Source organism: Perca flavescens, chromosome 21 (genome assembly GCF_004354835.1).
Source record: "Perca flavescens isolate YP-PL-M2 chromosome 21, PFLA_1.0, whole genome shotgun sequence".
Taxonomy (NCBI): domain Eukaryota; kingdom Metazoa; phylum Chordata; class Actinopteri; order Perciformes; family Percidae; genus Perca; species Perca flavescens.
In genome coordinates, this window is record NC_041351.1 from 15,951,393 (window position 1) to 15,969,817 (window position 18,425).

An 18,425-nucleotide genomic window follows, 5' to 3' on the forward strand; every position below is an offset into this window, starting at 1 on the left:
ATGTCTTTCACTGACCTGTGTGTTGATCTAAGTGGTGTGGCAGCACTCAAAGGCACAGTCAGCAGCAGCAGAACGGCTATCTCCATACCGCACAGGCCTGTGGCAAATAAACCAGAAAGTGAGTAATACTTGGGAAAACATCCTGAACCTAAACCAGACTTATTGCAAACAAATTGTCTGTACAATTCAATGTTAACCATAATAATACACAGAGGATTTTGTGAAAAAAGAAATGTCAAGAAAGATAAGAATTATGAATAAGAGACCGGTTATAAAATAGCAGAATCATGAATGAAGGATGAAACTCACCGTCAAGAAAATCCCAAAACCTGCTATAGCTTTTTGAGTTAACCATTCGTAGTCGCTTGTCGATGTCTGGATGCCCAAGTCTGTCACCCCTCTCCACTTTATAGTGTGATGGCAGGGTGAGGGGGTGTGTCTGGAACCTTCTCATTATTCAGACCAACTCCCACACTTTTATGTTATGGTGTCAGTTTTATTCTGGATTTACAGGAGCGGGGTGTGATACTAACATAAACAACCTTGAAACAACATTGTGCTTATATTTGAGGTGACCTTGTATACCTTCTGTGATGTTTACATCAATTATTGTTGTTCGCTCTTTGCTCCACCGACCCCCCCCTCAGCCACATCCTCCTCCATCCCTCTCCTCCTTCACTCCACTTGCTGCTGAGCAATTGTTCCAGAAATCATTCTTTCATTTCCATCACCTGCAGGAAGCACGCAGAGCCCAAAATAACCCCAATTCTCCTCCCAGCTTTTCTTTATCGCCCCATTTTTCCTCTGCCTTTTTCCCTTGAGTCACTTTTACAGTCACCGTGTTTATTCCTGAAATGTCCTTCACTCACATCAGCCCCTACATACAGTGTTTCAAAAACAACTTCTTGATCTTACACCTTTCCTATAAGATTATAAATCCCGATTCAACAGATAATCTGATATCATATTAGCATTCACGAATGGTAACGCTTTGTTAGCCCACTTATAAATGGTCACAGAAATAAGAATTGATGAACTTATAAGGTGTGGCACATGGCCAGATTCTATTATCTCTTCAGGAAATTATCCTGTAAATTTTTAATCTTTTAATAATACAGTAAATCCATGGGGAGCCAGCGCTTGGTTTTCCAAGTTCCACACTGTTTCTCCCAGCCTCTCTCCTCTGTGAATCACAGCTTCCCCTCTTGGGTCTATTGTGTACATTTCCTGTGCTAACATCTGGGCAGGTTGTGTAGTCATTGTAGTGCACTGAGTCATCACTGGTGAGTCTGCTTGTGATTTCTCAAGCAGTCAAGCAATGGTTTACACCAAGTGTTTTTAGTTAATTTCCTCCTAATTCCTCTTTAAATGTTGCAACCTGCATGACAGCAGAGATTGTTTGCCAACATAGCATAGTTTCTCTGTAAACTAGTTCTCTGTAAACTAGTTCCTGTACATCTGCTGCTGCTTGGTGATTTTATGACAAATATATGAGCATTGTCAGGATTGGAGCAGGTTTGGACCCAAAAGACAGCAAAAAGGCAGGATACAGGAACTGAATAGCAAACTATTTATAATCCAAACAGGAACAAACTGCAAACCTGAGGAGCAACACAGAGAATCACAACAAACAAACCGACAATTAACTCAAAGAACAGACAGGTAAAAATGGAGCTACTCATGAAACAAGACACCGCTTGAGTGAGCAGGTGGGCAGGTACACAGGAATAACCAGGGAAACACCGATTGGGTAACAAGACAACAAGGCCTGGGAACACAAAGGCAGGCTGAGGCTAGACACAAAACAGGTGTAAACGGGAAAGACATGCAGGGCAACAGAAACATAAGGAAACCAATGGCAAGCACAGACAAGTTAAAATAATACAATGAATGGAACAAGAAACATGAACAAAAAAAACCTCAAGAAATAAGACACTGGAACAAAGGCAACTAAAGACATATGGTCACAATGAGACAAAGTCTAAAGACCAATGGCCACAAAGCAGGGCTGTGACCAACATATTTTAAATATTTAAAACCAAATCAACATATACTTTAAAAGAAACTAAACTTTGTCACTAATAAAGGCTAAAACAATGAGTCAATTATTGGATAAGTCAAACAGAAAATGAATTGGCAACTATTTAGAAGATTTATTAATTGCTAAAGTCATTTTTCAAGCACATATTACAAACATTACTTTAATTTGATGACATCCCCTTAGGCTTTAGTACATTATGATGGGCGTTTAGTTTTGACTATTTTCTGACATTTTGTAGTTGCAGCCCGACAATAACGTACAACAATAATAAAAACAAGTTGTTATTTGATCCCTCTTGGAGAGTATCAGTATCATGTTCTGCTCCCTACAATGGAATTTTGAAGTAATTAGAATTACATTTGTCAATTTATTAAAGATTGCCTCCAGACATTTTTAAGGAATATTAAAATACTCTGCTGTAAATAGCAATTTGTGTCTGATATGGGATTTCTTTTGTTCAAATTTATTGCAATCATATCTACTCCTCCTTCCTCATTGAAAATACCTTAATCTATGAATATGAAAATATTTTTTTATTTACATTTACCAACACTACCTGATGATTAAAACAGATAGTTCCGGATTATATACGTCAGTGACAACGGTCATTTATCCCCCCATGTTTTTTAGAGGTTGCAAAGGGTCATCGGTTTCTTGTAGCTCTGACTTGATATCCTATATCTCAAGTGCCTAATTCTTCTTGAAGGAATATGAGTCTACTTCCTTGAGAGCACTTTGTCAAGACTGCTCTGACTTTTCTCCTGCTCTCGCTGACGTAGTGTGCATCCTGTTGTTGTAAACCTGCAACCACCAGCCGTTCACTTCAGCCTCCTCGGCCCTGTTTCCTCTACCTACTGGGCACAAGAGTGAGCATCCTGCCAGGAAAGACTGCCATTCACTCGCATGTCATCTTCTCCGAGTTCATCTTTCAGGCCACTTAAGACACTTTGCAACAAGAACAGTCTGTACAGTACACCGTGTACGACAGTTGAAAGTAAGTTAGCCACATTGAAAACAAAAACAGCAGATCTACTAGAATAAAATGTGAATTTGAGCTATAATTTGAATTTACAGATGTATTTCTTTTAAAGCTGATCTCATGTAGACTGGTACCATCTGTAGTTATAAATAGTGTAACATTTTAAAGTTGACTTTCAATGGAAACATTTTATAATGCAAAAGATAAATAACCTGGTCAGACTTCAAGGTTGGATTGACTCAACCATAAAAATAGCCCCATCTTGTGGGACTAGACACAAACAACATTATAATACTCTACGCACAACATGGAATTCACTGTACTTTTTCTATTTACTATGATGAAAGGATTTTGGTAAATAAAAACATACATTTTAAGCTGTAAACTATCAGATATAAATATTGATGTTAACTTCGTTGACTCTGCAGATGCATTTCTCAGCAAAATTGTTCTAGTTCAGTTTAGCCGTCAATTGCTCCAGTGAGGTTATGCAACAGCTAGAGAGGCGTGATAAAAACAAAATGTTAATGGGGATTTCAGTGATTCTCATGCTATTAAGAGATCTGAGTAAAAGAGTGTGTTGAAGCTGGACAGAGAGAGAGAGAGAGAGAGAGAGAGAGAGAGAGATGTGCAGCACAAGTCGGGAAAACCTGGAGGTTAGAGGGTCAACACTAAGAGATATAAGCTTCCAGTCCATTAGTGGATTATAATCATGGCTCTGCATCTCTCTTGGATTAAAGAGAGAGAGCGAGAGACAGAGAGAGAGAGAGACAGAGAGATGCAGAGTTATGCTGAGTGCATGAGGGCAACTGGAAAACAAGTGAATTGAGCAAATTCAAAGGCAGAGTATTGTATACTGAGTTTACTGGACTGAGAAACACCGGGAAGCGAGCTGAAGTAAAGTCGGAGCAGTGACAGCACTTTGGTGTATTAAGGTGATCTTGGCACACATACGGTATATTATTTTATAACATACTAATCTTACATCACCTGGCGGATTAAGTGAATTGCATAAGGTAAGTTTGGACAAACGTATGGATTTAAACTCTTGTAACAACAGTCTTTTGTTATGTGTGTATATAGTACATGTCAGTAGGGACAATTGTCATTTAAAAGATACAGATTCAGCCATTGGCCAGAAAGCATTTATCAGTGATTAAACAGATGTGGTTGTCATGAAGAAAAGATGGCAGGATGAGTATTTAACTGAAAATCTGTCATTTCTGCTTGTTAATCTCACATTTATTGGTTTTTATTTCCACATATTTTTGGGTGATTAACAGACCAAATGTACTGTAAATGATCTGTTTAATCAATGACTAAACTCTGTCACTCACCACCATCATCATCATTATTGTTGTGTAACTTTAATTTTGTTATGGCCTGAATGATTATTCCTCTCCCTGTGCGTGTGTGTTTGTGGGTGCGTGCGTGCGTGCATGTGTGTGTGTGTGTGTGTGTGTGTGTGTGTGCACGCACGCAAACGCGCAAAAAGCATGGATGTGGACCTGGAGGGGATTATCCAGTGCATCAAGCAGGGAGATGAGAATGGTGTTCAGATACAGCTGCAGAAGTTCAACAAAGAGGTACCAGCACACAGAAGCTATTCACACCTTCTTGGGTCTGGATAATACCTGCAGCTCAGACCAGTATTTTGTCATCATTTCTCTCTACAGTATGCCCAGTGCTTCTTCTTTGATGCAGAGGAGAGGGACAGAAGGAAAGTAAGTTGGTTTATGCTGCTGCACCTGTTAACTGAGAGAAAGGGTCACATCTCATGTCCTACCTGTGTTCCTTCCACCTCACCTCTGCTTACCCCCCCCTCACACACACACACTCCACAGTCTGTCTGTGATTAGTAATTGTGCTGCATCAGTTGTCCCTGATCCTCTCTCCTTGCATACTCAGACAGATTGAGCCCAGGCAGAGTGATTGAATATCCATGTTAATCTATTCAACATTTTCAGCTACTGTATGTCCTTTGCAGCCATTCTATCTATCTATCTATCTATCTATCTATCTATCTATCTATCTATCTATCTATATCTAATCCATTACCTTGAATTCATATTTTTCATTAAAATGTAATTAAATTGTTTTATGTAAATCTAATAATAATAATTTAATTACGTATTTCATTTAATTTAATTCCCTTTTAATTACATTTAATTTATGATTTAATTAAATTGTCTTAAATATGAGTTGATTTTTATTTGATTAAATTTCAGTTAAGTTATTTTATTTTTAAATGTCAGGTTACATTTTAATAAAAAAATTTATGACAGTATGTTAAATTCATTTTATCTAATTGATTTGTAATTTACAATATGAATTTTTTATTTTATTGTTTTTGCTCTTTTAATCTATATCTATATGCACTGGTAAATATTTGATTTTATCTAATTGATTTGTAATTTACAATATGAATTTTTTATTTTATTGTTTTTGCTCTTTTAATCTATATCTATATGCACTGGTAAATATTTGATTTCAGATTCACTGACACAGGCTGCTCACCTGTCAATCACTGTAGAAATAGTGAGTAAATCAAGTCAGAATCATGATGTCATCCATAGCAACGGGGTCAACCCCACCCCCTTGTTTTAAGTTGTTTATAGCTCTTAAGAAGAAACCTTTTTGTGCCAGGAACAAATGGTTAAAGGTCCCATGGCATGAAAATGTCACTTTATGAGGTTTTTTTAACATTAATATGCGTTTCCCCAGCCTGCCTATGGTGCCCCAGTGGCTAGAAATGGCCGAGCCCTGGGCATCCTGCTCAGATGGGCCTCCTGAAAGCTCAGATGGGCCGATCTGGAATCTTGCTCCTTATGAAGTCATAAGGAGCAAGATTACCTGCCCTTTCTCTGCTTTGCCTGCCCAGAGAATTTGGCCCACCCATGAGAGAGAGACATCATGGCTTTCAAATGAGTTTGAGTTGGTCAAAGCCACACCCCCACCCTCCACCTTGCTCCTAATGGTTAAATACGACACTTTGTGTAATATGGCCCTTTATTTGGTGACATGAATATGCACTGATACTATTTTCTCTCTATTCTGCTGCGTTGCTCACTGAAATCGGATTGCCCACCTCCTAAAGCAAAGAAAACTAGAAGAGGTACAGGGCTTTCACTGTTTGGAAATCATGTTTAAGTATTGCATTTGTTCGCATACGAGTGACCCCATAATAAACTGTATTTGATCATATTTGTTCTTTGCCCTGGTGTACCAGTTCAGGAAGAATAAAGTGAGGGAATACACTGATTCTGACTCAGACTGTGATGAGTACGACCAGGAGGATCGAGGCCTCATCCTCAGACAGGTGCCTGACACTGTCACTTTCTGCTTGTCCAGAGGTAGGCCTATTGTCTTTTTTTTGTTGCAGAATGTTGTTAAACTAAATGTCTATTTTGTTCCTGTCCTCAGAACTTAGTTGTTGTCCTGGTGAGGTTCATAAGAACAGGAGTTAAATGCCATCTGTTAAGAGTATCTCTACGCACCCTGAGAATCCTCTCCAGAGACAAAAAGGTCCTGGGCCCCTTGGTGACCGACAGCGCTCTCCTGACGCTGGCCAAACTAGCCGGGCTGAGCACAACTGAAGCTGGTGACGACTCCAGCGACCCCGACTCTGATTTCTACGATAACATCATCGCTTCTCTCGCTGAGGCCAAAGTGTTGCATTGTCGCACTGACCAGGACGAGGGTGAAGCCAATGACCAAAACAAAGAGTGCTCCGACGAGGACGCCAAGAGTGACGTCAGCATCGCCAACAGCGGAGATCTGGACAGCATTAGCGGGTTTGGCAGCCACAGGCCCAGCATCAACGAAATGCACAGTAGCGGCATTCATCACAAGGTGCTGCAGAGAGGGAGGAAGGACCGCCGAGAGAGCAAGATGGAGGGGGAGGAAGAAGAAGAGGGGGTGGTGTCAGGAGAGGAGGCGCAGAGAAAAGAGGCCATGAAGGTGTTGTGTAATGTGGTGTACAACAGCACCTGGGCGCAGGAGAGGTTCAGCGCTCTCAGGTGGGCTTCCTCACAACAATCCCAAAATACTGCTAAACATAGCTGTTGGCTTTGTAGTTACATTACTGACTAACATTCAGTTGGCTTTTGTACAAATCATCATACTTCCAGACAGCCAACCTCTTGTTACTTTCCCCATCAGACTCCTGTGTGGCCTCAGAGAGCGTCTATCCTCCGGTGGCTCCGCTCCCTCCAGTGTTCACTTCTATGAACTACGCCTCATGTTCCTCATTACTGCGCTACGGCGAGAGCTCAGCACTCAGCTTCAGCAGGTAACATGACCTGACTTACTACAGAGTTACTCTATTATGTAGTGAAATTAATATAATAGTAGTTATGAGATGTGGTAGATCATGTAACAATACAAAAACATGTTTTAAAAATTCAAGTACAATTTTATAGCGGATATATTTTGATTATTTAGCTCACTTTCCTCACATTTAGCTCATTTTTTCTCACATTTGAGACAGAAACTAGTGTAAACGTGTTATATGCAATTGTCAACAATATGTAAAAGTGAAATAAAAAGTAAAGTGTTTAATCTAAATGTTGTTTTACACTAACTGGCATCTTAAAATTAGCTAAATGTGATGAGTGAGGTAAATATTCCAAATATATCAGCTATAAAATTGTATCTGAATTTATATTAAATCTTCTTTTCACCATCATGCCATCACTTCAGTTCTCCAACCTTGTGTCGCTCTTCCAGGAGGGAGGTGTGTCCATCTTCACAGCAGCTCTGGAGAGCTGCCTGGAGGTTGAGTGGAAGGAGCAGTACGAGTGTGTGCTGGACCCAGCAGCACCAGCCATCTCACTGGAAGCCTCTCAGCGTATCATAGAGATCCTCAAAATCCTCTTCAACATCACCTACAGCACCCACAGGCAGGAGCCAAGTGAGGTCAGTGACTATGAGGTCATGATAAACCAAATCAGCCATCAGGTGTAACGTCAGAAAATAGATTGTAACCATAGACTGTCAAATGAGATTGTAACTTACTGTATATGGAGAGAGAAATGATCTGTACTGTGTTTCTCTCCTCCCTCAGGATGACGCAGCTCTGTACCGACACCTGGTGGCGATCCTGCGTCTCTGCCTGCTGAAGAAGTGTCTGCTTCCGGACGACACTGATGAACTGCAGGGGTGAGCATGAACCGAAGTGAGCTCGGATAGTCGGGAAGCTGCAGTGACAATCATCATCAGTCGTCATTAATAACAACGATGCAGATGCATTTAAAGTTGCTGCATTTTTCTCATTCTATCCCTGTTTCATTTTTATTTCAGTTCAAATGACCTTTATTGATACACATTTCATTCTTGTTCAATTCCATTTTATCTTGTTATCTTCATGAAACAATTGGATTTCTGTATCAGGGATGATTCCTCTAACGTTCTTGGCTCATTAATGTACAATTTACAAAAAGCTGGGCTGATAATACATTCATGTCTCGCTACATATTCTTTTGTAAAGACATCTTGTAAATTAATCCATCATGCCAAACTGAGCCCTTCTATAATACTTTGCCTCTGTTATCGACTCTCACTCTCTGTTCCTGTAATCTTGTCTCAGTCACACAGTCAACCTGTTGTCAGCGCTGCCTCTCCAGTGTCTCGATGTGCTGCTGATGGTGCCTCTGCAGCCCAACTCCAAGCAGTGCCAGGGGGTCAACATGGACTGCGTCCACACCCTGATGCTGTTCATGGAGAGACGCCTGGAAGTGGTGAGACAGAAAGTGATATGTGGAGAAGCAGTTGAATGTTAAAATAAAGAGTTGGCGGCAAAAAAAATTGAAAGTTTGAGTTTAGGAGAGCGACTGTTTGCTGATTGTGAAAAAAGTATTTTTTTAAAAAAACCTGAGGTGTTCCTTGTTTGTTTGCTTCTCAGGGTGATAAGATGAAAGAGAAGCTGACACCTGTCCTCAATCTGCTGACAGAGAGCTGCAGAGGCCACAGAGAAACACGCCATTACATCAGGAAACATGTAATACCATTACCCCATAAAACATGGCGCCTCTGAGAAGGCTTTGTGCTTCTTGCAATATTTGGATTTTAATGGAACTTGTAATGTTGTCAAATGTTCAAAACAAGTGAAATGATAATGTTCACTCGCCATTAGATCCTGCCGCCTCTGAGAGACGCATCACACAAGCCAGAGGAAGGCTCCACGGTGAAGAGTCGTCTGATCCGTCTCATGACTCACATGGATACAGACCTCAAACACTGCGCTGCTGACCTCATCTTTGTCCTCTGCAAGGAAAATGGTAAGAAAACATATTATCACGGTTTTTGAAAATTTGGGCTCTCCACTAGAATTCCAAATACATTTCGGTGGTTTTAAGCAATTCTTGACTGCATAACATGCATCAGTATGGAAGAGGATTAGGGCCACATGTGAACATTTTTTATTGAGTTCTGAGTTTAAAGTCAGAATTCTGAGAACAAAGTCAGAATTTTGAGAAAAGTCGGACTTTATTCTCAAAATTCTGACTCAAAAACATTCTTTCATGTGTGGCCCTAATCTTCTTCCGTACATCAGCGATTCCCTGTGGTGTTAAGACATGTTGTGTTTTTCTCATTTTCATCTCTTATTTTGTGCACACACTCAAATACATACAAAAGATGTGCTAACAGTGAATGGTTTTCATCACTGATCATTTTTTATCATCACTTTGACATCTTCTTCCAGTGAGCCGCTTTGTCAAGTACACAGGCTACGGTAACGCAGCGGGCCTGCTGGCCACCAGGGGTCTGCTGGGCGGCAAGGGCTCCAGGGTCGTCAGCTCTGACGCCCAGTACTCCAGCGACTCCGACTCGGACACTGAGGAGTACCGGCAGGTCAGAGATCGCATCAACCCGGTTACGGGGCGGGTGGAGGTGGAGCAGCCGGACCCCATGGAGGGCATGACAGAGGAGGAGAAGGACGTGGAGGCCCAGAGGCTCTTCATGCTCTTCAACAAGCTGTCCAGGTACGATACAGTACCTCTCATCAACGACCCCTCACGTCCACACTAAGTGTCCAGTGCAGGCTGAGAGCAGACAAAGATTTAATAAGTACTATAAGAACAATGTTCATTAATAAATTGTCCATATTTTTCAATCCTCATTTGTTCTGCAGAGACAACATTATCCAGCCGATGGGAGTGGATGCAGAGGGAAGGCTGGTCCCAATGTCGGGGCTGAGGGAAGATTCCCTCACTGAGCAGGGGAAGTCTGGCTCGGAGGATGACGGAGAGGCACAGGAAGGAGAGAAGAACTGACACATCCGACAACAGAGACCAATCCACTTATTCAATTTATTGATATTCTTTTGTAAAATTCACATTTCTAAAGTTTGACAGTGCATATATACATGTTGTAAATGAATGAAAATAAATGAAATGTAATGTAATGTATTGAAAAACATGAATACAGAGTGTAGTTCTCAGCCAGACCCAGTCAGCCATTCTAAAACTAAATTATCTCAAGAAAGGCTATAAAAAGCTCTTTTTTTGAATTTCTTCTTTTTTGGATTCAAACCAAATAATATAGAGCAGGAATATGGTCACACTGGTTTGAGTTGAATTGATAGTAGATCCTAATAAGGGACTGGTTTCAATATGGTCTAATATTTTAATAAAGTGTGGAACCCGTATATTTGTACTGATATTATGTGTATTTTAATGCATAGTTTCATTCAGTTTCCTCTATAGACACCAGACTTGCCCTCCAATTGATCCTCGTCAAAGGATTTAAAGTGTACTCATTCCAATTACAGGGCTTCGAAAGAGTCCTCTATTGTTATTTTTCGTCACTACCTCTCCGAGTCAGGAGTGGGTAATTTGCGCGCCTGCTGTCTTCCTTGGATGTGGTAGCTGTTTCTCACACACTCATTGGTTAGCTCATTTTTCTTACTGTTTAACTAGCTGGTCGCAAGCCAATAAAACAATATTACAACCATTGGAGTCACTTTATAAACAAGCATTAACGACATTGGACCGTAAGGGTAATAGCTATCATCATTGTCACATAATTACAAAACACAACATGTTTAGCTTTGAAAACTTTAAAAACTTTGCAGATGCCTGTCTTAAGGTACTCCATGGGCTTGCTCCACCACCACTGTGCCAGTTTATAAAACAGAAAGATAAGGTCAATAGAGTAACCAGAGCAACCACCAGAGGGGATTGCATAGTTCAATTTAGAAAAAGTAGGATTGGAAGCACAACCTTTTCTATCAGAGCCACAATTTTTGGGAATAGTCTGCCCAATGAATTAAGGGACTGTAATAATCTCTTTTCTTTTAAAAAACATCTTAAATCTTGGATTAGGGACAATTACAATTGTAATCATACACCAAATACTTAAACCCATGAATGTAATTAAGCTGAGGATTAGATGAGGTGAGAAACATATTGTCTGTTTGCGGGTATATTCATATTGTTTTAAAATTTCTGCTGTATTTATTACATTGCTACTGTATTTCTTAGATTTATAGTGTATTTGTATTGCTTTTTGTATTTTAGGGTGCCTGTTAAAACCTGGCTGGGGACAACAGATGGAAACTAGCACTTGTAGCTAACTGGCTTGTTTACAGCAAGTAATTTGTCTGTTGATCAATGAGCATTGTCCCTATCAAATAAATAAATAAATGAAATAAAATGTTCTTGTCAAGGTTAAGATTACAAAAAAGTGTAAACAATTACTTTCTTCAGGCTAAGCAAAGTGTGTCAGTACATCTCCATCATCTCTTCGAGGGACATCTGCAGCTCCACAGACTGCAGGGAGGAGGCGCCGCCTGCAACCGCCATATTCTTCAGTAGCTCCATTGAAGTCAGGACCACCTGACAGGAAAATAAAAAAAACACGGAGCAGAAAGTCAGATGCAATTGTTATGACCCAGCTCTTAGGCCACAACAATGAGGAGGCATACCATGATGAAGTTTTAAAATGAGCGTCACCAATTCAGTTTCAGACCAAATGTCACAGTGAAGTTGACCTTTGACCTTTTGGATAGAAAAAATATCCTCACTTCATCCTATTGGACATTTGTGTGAAATGTTGTTATAAATGTATGCATTCTTGAGTTGTGGCCAGAAATGTGTTTTGTGAGGTCTCAGTGACCTTGACCTTTGACCTCCAAAAGCTAATCAGTTAAACTTTGAGTTTGAGTAGACGTTTGTGCAAAATTTGAAGAAATTTCCTCCAGGGGGCCCTGAGATATCTCGTTCACTGGAATGGGATGGACGGACGGACAACCAAAAACATAATAAAGAAACTAAAGCACCGTAACCAAACCAAACCAAACCAAACCAAAAGATGAGAAAGGAGAGTTGAACCAGCAGCAACCAAGCGAGGCAGGCCGAGAGAGAGCTGCTGCACTGCAGCCAGGCTTAAATAATCTGGGGCCGCCCAGGTGTTCCAGGTTAAACTAATGATGCCTCTGCCGAGTCAGCAGAGAGAATCACACAGCATACACAGGACAGCGGGGGGGCGTCACACAATGACGAGAATGACAAGAGCGTGATGGCAAATTTGAGCTTCACAGAAGCCATTCAATTTGAGAAAGCTGGTGTCAAGCTGTTTTCTTTAAAGTAACTTTTTCTATAAGCTTTTTCATTTCTCAGCAAGTGCTGCTCTGTAGAGGCTCGGGAGCAGAACAACCTTTTACACCCGAGGGATCAGCTGTCACCACAGGCTTTGTTCTCTCAGTGCTATTAATCAATACTGAGACAAAATAGCCTCTTAAAAAGTGCTGCTGACTACAGCTCCATTGAGTGAGCAATTTAGGGTGTTTGATCACTCATGAAATTTAATATAGGTATGTGCAGCGAGAAAAAAAACCGTCTAAAATACTGCTTTATGGTCTGTGAGAGCGCAACACTTTCTGTGCATTTTAATAATTCAAAGGTACTCTCACCTCCACTGTGATGAGTTTCTTCTCCCAAGGCCTGTTGTCTGAGTCAGGCCACTTCTCACCGAGGCAGAAGAACAGGGAGCAGGGAGGGCCCTTTCCCCCCTCAATGAAGTCCAAAATGCCTATAGGGAAAGAGCAATCAATCACTACATCATGCAAACATTCAAGCTACAGCACATGTATTCATAGGTATGCTGACAAAAACCTACAGAATTATGCCTTTCACCCACCTCGCACAAAGTCCTTGAAGAGGTATATTGGTTGAGGCTCCAGTTTAGAAATCTCTTGCGGCTGCCTGCTCCTGTCAAACTTGGAGAAGCTCCAAAATGCTTTGATTTCGCCCCGTCGCTGGCCGTAGACCACATGGCCTGACACCCCCACGTCTAAACCATCGCCCAGCTTGTCCAGGATGCGTTGGGTCAGATTGGCTTGGGTACGATCCAGCATGAGTCCAGGGCTTGGCAGAGAGACCAGGGACAGGCCTGACTCGTGATCCAAAACTGTCCCCTTGAGTTCGGGCCTGATGTGAGGACAACATTTAGTCATTTGATTTTAAGTTGAAAGGCAGGTCATATAGCCCAGCAGAGCCCTGACAACATTTTGACAAACAGTTTGACATTTTGGGAAATACGATTATTCACTTTCTTCGGTTAGGGTTAGATTAAATTGATACCACTCTCATATCTGCAAGGTAAATATGTAGCTACAGCCAGGAGACAGTTAGCTTCGCTTAGCTTAGCACAAAGACAGGGAACAGTGTGAAAAAGCTAGCCTGATGTTGGTGAGCTTTAAAGGCATACTATGTAACTTTTCCCTCTTCGGTCCCCCTACAGGTTGACTCATTGGAATTACAGCTCGTGCGACAAGGGAAAATTTACATAGTATGCCTTTAAAAGAGCTGGTAAGCAGATTTTGTTACCTCTGGCCAGAGTCAGCCAGGCTAGCTGTTTCCCACTGTTTCCAGTCTTTATGCAAAGCTAAGCTAATAGGCTCCAGCTACATACTTACCGTACGAACACAAGAGTGCTAACAATCTTCTCATCTCTCACTCTCAGCAAGAAAGTAAATAATGTGTTTCCTGAAAGATCAAACTATTCCTTTAACTGTGACAGTCAATTTGAAGCCAAACTGGAGATATTGAACATTTGTTAGACACGTTCCCTTTGATGAAAGCTTTATTTCGATGTTACCTGTAGACTAAGCGGATTCCAACTTCATTCTGAACCTCCTGCTCGGACACCATCACCCCTCTGTAGTACACTAATATCCTGAATTGAGTCTCTATGGATTCAGAAAGAGGAGAAGCGTATGAGAAAATGCGTTTAACGGCTCCACTCTTAACTGTATTCCTGTTTATACACGTTATTTAAATTGCAAATCGTGACTGATATTTGGTTTGGTTTGGTTTTTATTTTTATGGATATAGAAAGACAACAAGGGGGATCCAAGGGATAACATGTAAAAGTGAAAAACACTTTTTTCCAACATGGTCCCTGATGTAAGAGAACAGGACATACAACACATGCAAACACATACAGTCCTAAGATTAAAACATTAAAAAAAAGAAAAATAGAACTACACATCAAAAAACCAGCTAAATCACCATGACCTACTAAACAATGAATTTCTCTGTCCCCAATCTAGATTTTATTTCCCCTAATTATCTATTTTATTCCATAAGTAGGCCCTAACTTTATGTCTAAAATCCCTTTCGTTACTGCCATATTATTCATATTGACAGGCCACATTGTTTTTAATAGCCTTATTGAAGATATTAGATGTTGATATTTGGTGAACAATGTCATTTTTGAGTGTCTGTGTAAAATAAACATTTCCTTTTTACAGTAACATCCATCAACCTACTGAAATTATCTCCAAAACTGGTCTGGGTCATTGTATGTAGGAACTGCTCTGCCAGATGCTCATCATAGGCCCCTCCCATGGCTCCCTCCATTGGACGTGCCGGTTGCTCAGGCAACCCAGCTTCACCGACTGAACCCTCAAACATTACTGGATACTGCTGTTGCTCAGGCAACACGTGTCCACCAATCACAGCTGGGTTTTGGAGCTGTTGTTGCTCAGCAGGAGGCTCAAAGCCCTCTGTGGAAAAGTTGGAGAAACTGAAAAACTGTTTCGAGAGAAAGTCCCTCTGATACTGTTGTTTTCTGCTCCCACTGCAGCAGGGATGAGGATGTGATGAGCAGAGCTGATAAGTCTACCTGTTTCAGGGCCAATGTTCAGTCCCATTAGACACTCCTGGAGAATATCATGGCTGGCAGAGGATTCTGCTGGCAAATTTTGGTTAGTTTAGAAATATTCAGAAAAGTGATTCCACATTCCTAGCTATCAAATGAATTGCCATTTCTTGAATATTAGGATAAATGTAGGTTCTGAGATACAAACATTCATGCCAGGAGATAATAAATAGTCCCTTACGTAAAAACACAGTGTCTTCTGGGAGATAGAGATGGTCATCAAAGCTTGGGATGGCCTGGCTCTAAGATATCACAGACACAATTATATAATTACACAGCATTTACATTTTACTTCCTGTACGTTCCTACGAACACACAAGCACAGTCGCGCTTACGTCTTGTGTAGGAAGGGGATAATCCTCAAACAAATCAGGGTCATCTTGGTCCTGGGATCCAGCAGAAGAGGTAGCTTTGAGAGTGAAAGCAAAATGCTTAGTTAGTTTAGTTGCAGCTTGCTATCTTTTAATCATTTACTCTCATCAGACACATCTCTTTAATCTGATAATCCCCTTTACAAATGGTATCGGCTCGGTATTTCAGAATCAGAAAAGCTTTATTGCCAAGTACATTTTTTACACATACAAGGAATTTGTTTTGGTGTCGTAGGTGCACGTCACACATTATCTAAAATAAGTTAAACAAACAGATTAACAGAACAGACAATATAAGTATAAATATATAAATATATGTATATATGTATATATATATATATATATATACACACACAGGATGTAATAAAATAAGAATATTATTATTAGTATTTGCATATTACTTCGACAAATCTCAACCACAGAAACATGAAATCCAGACATAAATGTATGCACGATAGAAAATAATGTGGGGTGATCAAATATGTGCCGTATGTGGCCACACTGACAGAAAGGCACTCTATCATTTTCAATTCCATTTAATGCCAGGTGCCAGTGAATACATGTCACATACACATCTCATTACATTGTTGTGTTAGTAGGTGATCTTTAGTACAGTTCATCAGAGGAAATAGTTTAACTTGCCTGGTATATTCTACAATAAAGGACCAAATGGTGATTTGTCTACAGGTGCCTTGGTGGATCCTCACCTCCTGATGGTGACTCAGCCGGCCAGCAAAACACTTTATGGGGGTTAGCAGCGTCGTTCTTGTTGTCAGAGACCATTTTGAAGCCTTTGGCTCGGAGGGCGCTGCGGAAGTTCCTCTTCCAGACTGAGGGTTCTCCATGAGCCCGGCCATTGCTCACCTCTGCCCAGGCCTACAGGGAAGACACAGGTTGAAGACAGGAAGCAATACGCTATATGAACAGACCAAGATCCCATATATGTGATTACTTAATAATAATAATACATTTTATTTGTAAAGCACTTTTCATTGACAAATCAATCCCAAAGTGCTACTTTCTACAATACTGCCACTGATATTTTTAACGATGACTGTTCATTACCTTAAAGATGAGGATGTCTGTGTCGGAGGAGTCCTGTCTTAAAGCATGTTTCCATGGGATGGCGAACTCTGTCTGCTCCGGGTTTGTCCAGTGGACACCGGGATACCTTCCGCTGTCAATCTTGTTCCGCAGCCACGGGATGAGCAGTGGCTTAGAATGAGACATTTCTGCAGGAGCATTTGGCATCCCTGATCATCAGTAACATGATTCCCAGATCTTCATCATTGAATAATGTTGGAGGAAGACTTATTCACATGCTTCATTTCAATAAAAGCAGCTGAGCCAGGCTGGATGTTAAATCACCGTAATTATTCATATGTATTTATTATAGGTATATATTAAAGGTCCCATGACATGGTGCTCTTTGGATGCTTTTATATAGACCTTAGTGGTCCCCTAATACTGTATCTGAAGTCTCTTTCCCGAAATTCAGCTGTGGTGCAGAACTACAATCAGTCCCACAATGAGCTTTCCTTAGTATGTGCCATTTCTGTGTCTGAAGCTATTGAGGAGGAGAGAGGGGGGCAAGGTGGAGGGTGGGGGTGTGGCCTTGACCAACTGCCAGTTTTCTCGTTTGAAAGCCATGATGTCTCTCTCTCATGGGTTGGCCAAATTCTCTGGGCGGGCAAAGCAGAGAAAGGGGAGGTAACCTTGCTCCTTATGACCTCATAACAAGCAGATTCCAAAACAGCCCATCTGAGCTTTCCTTTTCTAAAAGGCAGAGCAGGATACCCAGCGCTTGGTTTACACCTATCACCATTTCTAGCCACTGGGGGACCATAGACAGGCTGGGGGAACGCATATTAATGTTAAAAAACCTCATAAAGTGAAATTTTCATGCCATGGGACCTTTAATTGATAGAATACAAAGCAACTTAACCTCTGCATGTTTACACAAACCCTTCATTAAAATGTAGAAAATCTATTTCTAATGCATGTACAATTTATTAAAATGAGGGATTACTCCTCCTGTCTTTTCCCACTCACTACATCATAGAAGGTATAAGAAAAATAAGCAACACACAACATCCTGAATTCTGCAGTATTATGGTACAGCTGGACAGATCTGCTTATTTTGGCAATTTCTGAAATGCAAGAAAGAGGAAGCAGCTAGGCGAAGGTGAGGCCAGGTGCAGTTCAGCACTCAATACCCCAAATACTCCATAGTAATTTAGGTCTACTTGTAATGTGTCGTTTAAAGTAAAAGTTACGGAGGATAGTGAAAATACTCACGAACAACCAAAACGTCAGAAAATGAATACAGAATGAATAGTAGGCCTAGGCCTATATATTGAGTAGCCTCTATAATGAAATATTCGCGTGTGATCATGTGTGACAGAAGAGCTAGAAAAACAACCGCTGAGGAGTTACACAGGCCTGTTTGTTCGCAGGTTTAATGGCTGTCAACAACTTCAGAAGATAAGATTTAAAGTCACGTTTAAATGTGTCAACAGCTGACAGCTCGGATATAAAAAAACCACTCTCCTACCTTTAGCCGGTGCGTGTTGAGTTTAAGTGAAGTCGTTTTCAGGGGGAAGAAAAGTCAGAAATATGCTGGAGGATGATGGCTGTAACGAAGAACTGAAGGTGGGTGTAATTCAATCCCAGCTGCCAATTCCTTAAATACGGCGAGGAGACCGGCCGCTTTCTGTTCTCAGGGATTTCTCGGTTTCTCGGGAAACTCTCGAGTCAGTTTCGTTTTCCAGATGTGACGTCAGCGAGAGTTTCGTAATCCCGCTAGGTCCCGCTAGGTGGGGTCAAAGACACAATCACACGATACCTGCATATTTCAATACTTATGAGG

General features: G+C 40.9%; 2 protein-coding genes across 4 annotated transcripts; one reads left to right on the plus strand and one right to left on the minus strand.

Annotated features, from left to right (window-relative positions):
• Window positions 1-37: 37 nt before the first annotated feature.
• Window positions 38-10,770, plus strand: LOC114547776 (synembryn-A). 3 transcript variants are annotated; one of them, XM_028567173.1, is made up of 13 exons: window positions 38-118; window positions 4,516-4,606; window positions 4,697-4,744; window positions 6,250-6,339; window positions 6,444-7,039; window positions 7,182-7,311; window positions 7,749-7,952; window positions 8,086-8,180; window positions 8,608-8,758; window positions 8,923-9,018; window positions 9,154-9,298; window positions 9,724-10,003; window positions 10,153-10,770. In XM_028567173.1, the coding sequence occupies exons 2-13, from the start codon at window positions 4,517-4,519 to the stop codon at window positions 10,292-10,294; spliced, it is 2,067 nt and encodes a 688-aa protein (XP_028422974.1). In that variant the 5' UTR covers window positions 38-118; window position 4,516; the 3' UTR covers window positions 10,295-10,770. The 3 variants fall into 3 exon arrangements, with proteins under 3 accessions (XP_028422974.1, XP_028422976.1, XP_028422975.1); XM_028567175.1 differs by having other exon boundaries at window positions 7,749-7,937; XM_028567174.1 differs by lacking the exon at window positions 38-118 and adding an exon at window positions 2,816-3,035.
• irf3 (interferon regulatory factor 3) lies at window positions 10,311-18,304 on the minus strand. Its single transcript, XM_028567176.1, has 11 exons — window positions 18,111-18,304; window positions 16,622-16,788; window positions 16,264-16,432; window positions 15,521-15,594; window positions 15,367-15,427; window positions 15,150-15,215; window positions 14,794-15,030; window positions 14,121-14,211; window positions 13,161-13,450; window positions 12,934-13,052; window positions 10,311-11,857 (listed from the first exon to the last, which is right to left on the minus strand). The coding sequence occupies exons 2-11, from the start codon at window positions 16,784-16,786 to the stop codon at window positions 11,744-11,746; spliced, it is 1,386 nt and encodes a 461-aa protein (XP_028422977.1). The 5' UTR covers window positions 16,787-16,788; window positions 18,111-18,304; the 3' UTR covers window positions 10,311-11,743.
• Window positions 18,305-18,425: the final 121 nt, after the last annotated feature.

What these genes read in the sequence shown, in the direction of transcription:
- LOC114547776 (XM_028567173.1), top strand. Translation starts at nt 4,517, where the DNA reads ATGGATGTGGACCTGGAGGGGATTATCCAGTGCATCAAGCAGGGAGAT. An exon ending in AGGAGAGGGACAGAAGGAAA is followed by an intron (nt 4,745 to 6,249) that starts GTAAGTTGGTTT and finishes CTGGTGTACCAG; the next exon opens with TTCAGGAAGAATAAAGTGAG. An exon ending in TGGAGAGACGCCTGGAAGTG is followed by an intron (nt 8,759 to 8,922) that starts GTGAGACAGAAA and finishes TTTGCTTCTCAG; the next exon opens with GGTGATAAGATGAAAGAGAA.
- irf3 (XM_028567176.1), bottom strand. Translation starts at nt 16,786, where the DNA reads ATGTCTCATTCTAAGCCACTGCTCATCCCGTGGCTGCGGAACAAGATT. An exon ending in GAACATTGGCCCTGAAACAG is followed by an intron (nt 15,031 to 15,149) that starts GTAGACTTATCA and finishes ACTTTTCCACAG; the next exon opens with AGGGCTTTGAGCCTCCTGCT. An exon ending in CAGTTTTGGAGATAATTTCA is followed by an intron (nt 14,212 to 14,793) that starts GTAGGTTGATGG and finishes CTGAATCCATAG; the next exon opens with AGACTCAATTCAGGATATTA.